This window comes from Notechis scutatus, chromosome 3 (genome assembly GCF_049901735.1).
Source record: "Notechis scutatus isolate UNSWTSFEM ecotype Mainland chromosome 3, rNotScu1.2, whole genome shotgun sequence".
NCBI classification, from domain to species: Eukaryota; Metazoa; Chordata; class Lepidosauria; order Squamata; family Elapidae; genus Notechis; species Notechis scutatus.
The window spans coordinates 32,323,420-32,333,252 of record NC_142011.1 but is presented as its reverse complement, the minus strand read 5'-3'; the positions used below and the strand labels follow the sequence as shown (position 1 = coordinate 32,333,252).

Genomic DNA, 9,833 nt, shown 5'->3' with positions numbered 1-9,833 from the left:
GAGGCGTCCTCATTGTAGTTTCTCAACGCAACAAGCCATTCTGCCCCAAAGCCATTCAGCTTCGCTCCCGAGACTTTGAACCTGGCTCTGATTCCAAAACTCCATTGATGCATCTCTTTATTTCTGCATTTATCGTTTTGCTGTCTCCTTCTTCTATACCAGGCTTTGCCGTTTCACAGCCAGCACGCCTAAACCAACCTTCAATTCTACCTTTGCGGCGCGCGTTTCAAACGACGGCCTTCCCCTTGTGTACCTTTCGATACAAAGGGTAGGGCTAGGAAATTATGCCTGATCTCTACCCTTCAGAACCCGCCTCCCGCCTGTGACGATTGGCCGAATTAGGTCTCAGCCCTAAAACAGCCCGAGAATGGCGCGCGCAGGCGCGCAAACCTTTCAGAGGCTCGGCTGCGAAACCAGCTGACGATCGTTGGCTTAAGGAGAAAGCCCCGAATTGCTTCCTCTCCTGCAAACATGGTAAGAGAGGGCGGGGGCGGTCGGTGCATCGGTGTAGTTCACCGCCTTTGCTTCGCCCTTAAAAATTCTGAGTGGGGCTGGAGTGACGGATTGGTTGCGGGTAGAGACCCGGGCGGAGCCTTTCCGGAATACGGTGGGAATGACCAAAGGAAGGCTGAGGATCCCATCCCCTCACCCCCCCGTGGGGCGCAGCTGTCACCCTTTGCTTCTCAATTCCTCAGCCCAGAATCTCGTGGGGTGAGGCGAGGCAAGGTGTGTCTTGCCGTTGCTTTGCACAGGATACGCTTTCATGTCTTCTGAAATATGCCTTTTAGCGGGCCTTTTCATTTCTGGCTTTCTTAACCCAATAAGTTTAAGTTAACTATGATTTTCATAACTCAATTTTCCGGTTTATGCTGTAAATTGAGACTAGGGCTGGTTTTGCACAGTACCCGAGGAAACAGAGATGCTACTGGCCTATTCGTGGTGCATTGTGTCCCGAAAGAGCAGCTGTGATGGGTCTCTCTCTCTCTCCCTCCCTCCCTCCCTGTCTCTCTCCCCCTCTCCCCCAATCTCCCTCCAACTCTCCACCCATGCATCTATCCATATATTTATAATCTCCAGCTGTCATGTAGGAACTGGTACTCTGTGTAATATGCATCTTTTGACAGCTGAATCGGAGAAAATATTTACAGACCCCTCACATCCTGTACATAAACTGTTTCAACTCCTATCCTCAAAATGACACTATAGAGCACTGCAAACCAGAACAACTAGACACAAGAACAGTTTTTCCCCGAAAGCCATCACTCTGCTAAACAAATAATTCCCTCAACACTGTTCAACTATTTACAAAGTCTGCACTATTACTATTAATATTCTCATCACTCCTTATCACCCATCCCCTCCCACTTGTGACTGTATGACTGTAACTTTGTTGCTTGTATCCTTATTTATATTGACTGTTTCCTAATATGATTTGATTGCCTATTTGTACCCTGACTATATTAAGTGTTGTACCTTATGATCCTTGACAAATGTATTTTTTTTATGTACACTGAGAGCATATGCACCAAGACAAATTCCTTGTGTGTCTAATCACACTTGGCCAATAAAGAATTCATTCATTCATCTTGTGATTATGCCAATATAAAATGTGGTTGGAGGTGCTTGGTGGTTTTGAATGTTGGACAAGTCCAGCTGTTATTGTGTTGTGTGAATCTGGCCATTATGCTGAATCATAATATGGACTGTACATTTGGGCCTTACATATGTTCTTTTAATTCAGCAACTGTAGCTTGTGACACAAACTTGTGTGTCTTGCTCAACAAACCACCCCTTTGATCAGTTTTGTGATTTTTTTCTACAATAGCAACTTCCACACTACAGGCCCCTGTTGCTAAAAAGCAACCAGATCTATGTACAGTTCTCCAAGAATGGTTGCTTTATTAGTTTGTCTTAAAATCAGTACAGTATGCTGACTCTTGTTATCATATCAATATTGCTAATAAAAAAAGAAATTCATTGACATAATTGAGGATATAAATGTTTGCAGAAGTAGCTCTCTTCAAAGATTTCTTTGAGAAAAACTAAAACTCAAAAGATTTCAGTGAGAATGAATTGTGCTCAACATCTATAGAATAGTGTTTCCAACAAAACAAATCCTCACACTATTACTAATCAGAAAGATTATACTATACTGGTTTCCATTATTTAATTGTTTGGGTTTTTTTGAGGGGGGGGATGGTCACATAAGTTGCTTCTTCCTTTTTACTTCATTGGATTGTGGGCAATTATGTTGCTACTTTCTTTTTTGAAAAATAATTCTTCTAACCTTTTATGGGATTTATCATTTGCTCTGAATCTAAATTTGCTTTCTTGAAGTTCAAAGTATACGTTTGATTATTTTAGCTTTAATTTCTGTAAATATAAAGAATTAAAGGCACTACCTTTTACTTCACCCAATGTTCTTGCTACTTCCATTTTGTCTCCAAGCTGGGTTCTTGAAGTTGGTGGTTTTTCTGCAGATGTTTCATTACCAGGCTAGCATCCTCCATGCTTGGGAACTCAGACAGTGATGATGATACCTAGTCTCAGAGAACATCAAGAACCCAACCTTCAACCCTGAGCTATGTGCGTGCGTGTGTGTGTGTGTGAGAGAGAGAGACTTTGCAATTATGTGTTCAAATCAGTATTTAAATATTTGCATTGCATTTTCAAAGATGAATCCTGCAAATCCTTTCTCAGATATAAATTATCCTCATGTAGAAGATTGTGTGTGAAAAGACCTTTATACTATGAGAGGGAAACTGAACAAGCAAGATTTTACCACTATACATATCCTATGTGGTGTGAAGCTTTGAGTGCAATAAAAAAAACTACTAGAAAATTACAGGAAACAAATGTCTGGCATCCAAGGCTTATTTCAAAATGATAGGAGGAAAATTATGGGTTTAAGAAAAGTAGGCATTGATACAGCTGTTCCCAAAATAGCTGTGCTTTTAGAAGTGTCTCTTTGAATCCTTTTATGCTCCTCCTGTATCTAGATGCCTTAGCACAGAGTGTGATCCAGAAACAAAATTGCATATTTCAAGCTGTTAATTTTTCCCCCTTCCAGGCTGAGGTAGAGGAAACATTGAAGCGAATTCAGAGTCAAAAAGGAGTCCAAGGGATCATTATTGTGAATTCAGAAGGTACTGTGGCAGCTAAATTGATGGGAATGGAATCTGCCCTTTGGTAGCACATAAGCAGTGTTGTTTGGGATTAAGAATCACATGGGGACTCAGGCATGCATTATGAAACCAAGGCTGAAATTACACGGCTATTAGGAAGGAAGTGAATCTCACTGTATCAAAAGCTTTGACAATATTTTGAGATTGTGCTACCTCTGATTATTAGTGTGAATTAATTTAGTATCTTCTTTTAGAAATTCTGATAAACTTTCTGATTTAAATTTATTTTAAAATATTTATTGAAGTCTTTTGAAACAGAGTCGCCTCAATATAGTTATAAAGTAGCATTTTAAAATCAGTGGAGTGTATAAATTCAAATTATGAAAGAAGCACAATATAAAATACCGATAACTGTAAAATAAGATGGGCTTCCATTAAATCAAGAGCATATAACCCAAAGAAATTATTTGATTAAGATACACTTAATAAGTATGTATTAATCCAGAAATATATAGGAATCTGGAACATTTAGCTCTTCAGGATCTTTTCAAAATAGCCAAGAAGCTATTGTAGAACTTTGCAAGGTGGATTCTTAATTTTAGAACTCTTCCTCTAAAGGCCTTCTATTTTATAAAATTTACTAAGATTTTGCTGCCTTGGATTTATAGTGTGTGAAATATAATGACTGAGAGCAAAACCGTAGATTCATTAAATAACTCCCTAAATTACTGTAACTTCAATTCCAAGCAAATAATAATAAAAAATAAAGATAAGAGTTCCTACCCCAGGGTGCACAACAGTGAATTTCCTTCACTGTATAATGTCTTGCTCCAGCCCTACCTCACCCCAGCTATAAATGCATGTCTGGCTATATGCTATCCTTATGGAGCTTGTAGGAGCATTTCCAATTTAGGACAAGAGTTAACCGTCCTTTCTCCCTTCTGTGATAAGTCTGGATTGAAATGTATGGGTTGACTCTCATTAGTATAACAAGGCAATTTATCAATTCATCTTTACTAAAGAGATGGATATTGAATCTGAAATGAAAGATCTACATGCCTGCTTGATAAATGTCACTTCCTTTACAACAATAACAAGCAAAGTACTGGTAGATTAGAACTTTAAACATCTTAACTTAAAAGCTTATTTTAGAAATTCAAGATATTTCTGATTTCTTCAAACAGAACTTGTATAATGTAGTGTAATTTTCTTCTGCCTTTCACTTTTTTAAAGGACAGATTTAGTTGAGGCTGAAAGAGAAAACATCTCCATCTCCATAAAAATTCAGTCTACATTGAGCCATGTTAGCCAATGTGTGCAAAGGACGGTTGACTGCTAATTTTAGAACGCTATCATATTTGTAAAACATGGAGCTGAATAGAAGTTAAGAAAACAAATCAGCAACCAAAGTAAAAACCATCCCATTAGTTTTGTAAGAGTGATCTAAATCTTACTAACATATAAAGAGATTCTGGTTAAATAGTACTAAAAATAGTGCTGTCAAGCCCAAAATTGACATATGACAAGTGCAATGTATCATATCTTACATCCTGGATGCTAAGCTGCAAAGAGTCATCTGGGAGTTGGGCGGCCTGCAAATCTAATGAACCAAATTTAAAAACTCATCTTCATGACACAGGATGATTTTTTAACATGCATCAGTTAAAAAAAGATCTTTCTAAACCTCAGATAGAAGGTTGCTGCTGTTCATTAGGATGGAAGAGACTATAAAACTGTTGCCACAGTCAAGCTGATAGTGTAGAAATAGAGGAAATGCAACACCAGTTGTTCCTTTTCCCAGCAATGTTCATTCAATGAAAATCACCCCATCATCAGGCTTATGATACTTTGAGAAGTCATAAAGGATCTCAGAGTAGTAGCAGAGGATTGTTGTAAGAAAAATACAGAACAGGAATTCTGTGCGGATTCCAAATTGTTGAGATAAAACTGTTGTATGAAGTAATAGGATTTTATATCAAAACTGTTCTGTAAAAAATGGAGATCTCCAGATTTTCTGATCAAGTAATGTCTTAAATAATTTATCCAGAGAGTCCTCTTGCATTCCACAGGTATCCCCATCAAAAGCACCTTGGACAACTCCTCCACAGTACAGTATGCAGGCTTGATGCACAACTTAATAATGAAGGCAAGGGGCACTGTCAGAGACATTGATCCCCAGAACGATCTTACATTCCTGCGGATTCGCTCCAAGAAAAATGAGATTATGGTTGCACCAGGTAAAATTAAAAGGGGGAACAAAGCTCTTTTGGAGCCTCTGATAGAGTTGTCGCCAAATGTAACAGCAATAGGCAATCTATCTCTGTACTACAGTTTTTCTTTAAAAGATTCAGAATGGGTTCTAAATCAGGGGTCCTCAACCCCAGGTCTGTCATCCATTCAGAACTGGTCCATGGAAGGAAATGAGACAACTTGCCACAGCCAAGTTGCTGTGGCCAACTCACCAGGGCCAACTCATCACAGCCAACTCATCACAGCCAACTTGCTGAGGGACAATGTAACAATTCTATTTAATTATTTAAAATAAGTTTAAAATATTTTAATTTTTGCCATTCACATTTTATTCTGTTCCTCCTTTTGCATCGTTTTTAAATGATTCTATTCCACCATTTTTTAAATATTAGTGTAACTCTTATCTCCCAGCAAGTTGTCCTGTGGTGAGATTGCTGTGGTGAGTTGGCTATGGCAAGTTGGTCATGGTGAGTTTGCCTTGGTGAATTGTCACAGACCTTCCACAGTGGCGATGGTCAAGTGTGCGTATGCACACAGCTCCACTTGCATGTGCAGCAGGTGAGTGCACACACATGCACCTCCATTTACACGAGCAACTGGCCTGTGTGCCCTCTGCTTGTACAAATGGAGCTGCATGTGTGCTTGTACAGAACCATGCTCTTCCCCCCTACCACTGGTCCTCAGAGCCGGAAAGGTTGGGGGCTGCTCTTCTAAATGATCTTTCCAGAAATCAGTGAAGCCTAACTATGTTTTATTTTAAGAAACAATGATCCAGTAGATGGCTTTTGGCCTGATCTAGTTTAACAACTCTAATGTTTGTAATATTTGAATTGATTTTATATGCAGTTTATTGACTTCACATGTTTCTTTATGTTCAGCTTTTTCTTGTGCCCTTATTTCTTTGGGTTACTACATCATATTCCCTTTCTGTATTTTGTATAACTGTGCTTCCAAGCACAAAATCACGTGAGGAATGTGTATGTGTTTATAATCTTCTTTGTCCAGTATTTTTTTTTCCAACTAGTACAGGTAGTCCCCAACTTACAACCAGTTGCTTAGTGACTATTAAAATTTATGATGGATCTACTTTGGATTCAAAGTTCCAATTGTTGACTCTCCCCCTATGGTCCCATGACTGACCTTTGGGCATTGGGCAATCTGGTTGCATTCATGTCTATTTGCAGGATCCTGCAGTCACACAACCATGTTTAATGAAAGTTTTGTTGAAAATCAACACTTCCGTTTTTTAGCAAATCTGTACCTATTGTGAATCATTGGTTCACTTAACAACCATGGCATTCACTTTATCACTGCCATATTTGCTCAATGACCCTCACAAAACTGGTCATAAAATCAACCACTTAATACCAGGATAGGCAGGCTCCATTATAGTGATAATTCAAGGACTATGTGTACTATACTTGCAAAACTTCATGAAGAAGTTATTTTCAGCATGTGCCACTAACCAAATTTCTTTGTAACTGATAATGCCAGGAAGGCTCATAATCTCTCTCTACAAAGCAGTTGAAATAATGTAACATGACACAAAAGAGTTATTATGAGTGAACAGTAACTCATAACCAAATACTGAAACATAATTGCTTTATATTTTTGCAGATAAGGACTATTTCCTGATTGTCATTCAGAATCCAACAGAATGAAAACTTGTCCAACTGGCCTGCATTCCTTTTACTTAATTGTATATTTTTATTTAACCCTGACAATTATTGTCCATGATAATGTCTGATATTCAATTCTTAAAATATTAAAGATTTAAGGAGTCTGTTCAAATTACTCCATGGAGAAGACAAAACATGAAACCAAAAAAAAAAAAGATTAAAGATGGACGGTTTCTTTAGCAAATATATAACTAAATAACTTTGTTCAAAGTACTTGTAATAACTGTAAATCTTTTTTGTCTTCCTTTTATTTTGCACTTGTTTCTTTTAAAGCAAATTAAAATAATCAAGCAAACCTTTGTGTGTTGATTTCAGTAAAGTTTTCTCATGCTTTTCGAAGTATTTTCCTCCTTGAAATTCATACTATTGAAATATTTCTCTGAAAATCAGTCTATTTATAATATTTGGTGTATCCCTTCAATCAAATCCTTCCATTACTGGTGTCAGGAATATGAAAGACAATTTATTGGTCATTTAGTCAACCTATTGTGAAATAAATCATTTTTCGTACAAGATATATACGCACAAATATAAGTGCCATGAAACTTATATTAGGGTATTCCAGTAGGAAAGGTAATTTCAATCTGTTTGTCCATAGATTAGGAGCAGGCCGAAATCCCTCTAAATTATATATTTAGGAAATTTGGTTTACTACAGTAGACATTTTAAACCTCCAAAGATAAATAGACCAGCTGAAAATAAATATGTGAGCTACATTCAACATAATGTGAACAACCTTCCTCTCACTTTATTTTCTATGTTCCCAGTCTGGGCAGGGCAGCCTGAAGGCTCCGGATCATATATGTGGCATGACCTTTGGAGGAAGGTAATAGGGGAATATGTCCCCTTCTAAAATTTGCACATCTTTTGAATGAGCACATGATTATAGCAAGCTATAATTGATACAAAGTTCAAAGACAGCTTTTTCCACAGTAGATGCATGATGCATCCATTTTTAATATAAAATAGCTTCAACTGTATTTTACTCTCAATTAGGCATGAATATTATGACTACAATCCCAATCGAACCAATATTCTAAGGCAGTTTAAGAACAGACTTAAGAGGGTCTCATTTCACTCACATTGGATTAACCCATAAGCTGATATTTTAATGTAAACTAAAATTCTAGAGCTACCTACGTTCTCCAAAAGTTGTAATTTTAATGTGACAGAAGACAATATTATTAAATTCATAATTCAAGACCAGCCATATTAATAATATTTGAACTAAATGGAAATGAAATTATTTAATTAAAGTGCAGCCTTAGCAATCTAGCTAAAAGCAGTATCTCGCTCTTCGCCCTAAAAGCAGGTGCCTCTATTTCCAGATTTATCCTGCAACCCGTGATGTTGCTGTACAATCACTAGGTGGCTTCCTCCCCATACAAGAGGCCTGCCAGTTTTCTAATTTCAGACAAACTAACAAAGCAAACCCCATCCTATAATTTTGACAACAGTTACTAGCGGTACAGAAGAAACAGGGAAAGTCAAATCTTCATGTCAAACTTAACCCGTCTTGACTTCATGGACATAGTTTTCTTGACAAAAGTTCTTAAATGATTTGTCACTGACATTGTTTAAAATGTTTTTGAAATTTCCAGTGTAGTCTACAGTCTGGGTGTTTCCTAAGGAATTGCCATTCAAATACTTGCCAGTTCCAGCTTGCTTACCTTCTGACTTGCTGAAGCTTCTCGGAAAAACAGCCTCTGATAACTTTTGCAGCTGAAAACTTTGCTAAGTCAACAACTGCCTTTTTTCAACAAAGCTAATTCTTTTCCTGGAAGATTCAGGAAATTCAAAATTCAGCTGTTGAAAAACTGAAGCCAAAATGGTACTGATTTTATTGAATTGCTTTAAAATGTCCATCTAATCTATTAAACAAAATCATAATTGCCACATCTCAACTTACTACAAATAGTCCTTGGTTAGTGACCACAATTGGAACTGGCAAGTTGGTCACTAAGGGAAAATCACATGACTACAGCTTGCAATGTTATTAAAGGGTTGGAAATTCAACAGATAGCAGCACCAATGAGTTGTTGTTTTGACCACTGAAAAGGCAGAAAAGATTACAGCTTTTATAAACAAGCAGAAAACTAATTATATAAGGTAGTTGAAAGACCTACACACTCCAAGCTCATGCAGCAGTAGATGTTGTTTATAAGAACTCAGCAAAGATTAATGTTTAATTTCTAAGCTATTAAGTGTTCTTGGCACAGTTACTTAGCCTAATTTACCTCAGGTTGTTCTCAGAATAAAGTGGGGAGTAGGATTCTCAGTAGCTAGAAGCTATAAATACATCAAGCACATGTGAGAAGCTTCTCTTCAAATCCTTCTCATCCAGAAGCCTGAACCAGAGTTCCACTTAGTCTTCTAATCACAAATAGAAATAACTCTTCCTAAACAAATCATTCTGTGTTGAGCCCCCAAAGCTGCTTTCCCAAAAGGCAACTTGGGTTGTTTTTTCCCCTTGATGTTTCACTTTTCATCCAAGAAGTTCAGACTGAGAATCCCCATAGACATTCTGTGATGAGAACATTCTCTCAATGTTCAATGTTACTTCCCAGGCAGGGGGACTACATGGCTAAGCATGAAGATGTTTATCAATGCAGAATCAAAATGTGAAAGCATTTGGATTCCTCCAAGCCTGACTTGGAAGATCATCTTTAATTAAAAGATTTAATTCAGCAAATCAACATTTTCAGTGAATCATAACAAAAACAGCCTTATATATATATCAAAGGCATGTGCTCCACCAAATTTTATACAGTAGTGTAAT

At 37.5% G+C, this 9,833-nt stretch overlaps 1 protein-coding gene across 1 annotated transcript; it reads left to right on the top strand.

The window, feature by feature from the left end:
- Positions 1 to 377: 377 nt before the first annotated feature.
- Positions 378 to 7,349, top strand: DYNLRB1 (dynein light chain roadblock-type 1). The gene is made up of 4 exons (XM_087959427.1): positions 378 to 726; positions 3,071 to 3,146; positions 5,195 to 5,362; positions 6,993 to 7,349. Exons 1-4 carry the CDS (start codon positions 472 to 474, stop codon positions 7,034 to 7,036), a joined length of 543 nt encoding a protein of 180 aa, XP_087815553.1. The 5' UTR covers positions 378 to 471; the 3' UTR covers positions 7,037 to 7,349.
- Positions 7,350 to 9,833: the final 2,484 nt, after the last annotated feature.

Excerpts from the sequence above, each read along its gene's own strand:
- DYNLRB1 (XM_087959427.1), top strand. The coding sequence starts at position 472 with ATGGTAAGAGAGGGCGGGGGCGGTCGGTGCATCGGTGTAGTTCACCGC. Across the intron at positions 3,147-5,194 it reads CATTATTGTGAATTCAGAAG|GTATCCCCATCAAAAGCACC; the intron begins GTACTGTGGCAG and ends TGCATTCCACAG. Across the intron at positions 5,363-6,992 it reads TGAGATTATGGTTGCACCAG|ATAAGGACTATTTCCTGATT; the intron begins GTAAAATTAAAA and ends ATATTTTTGCAG.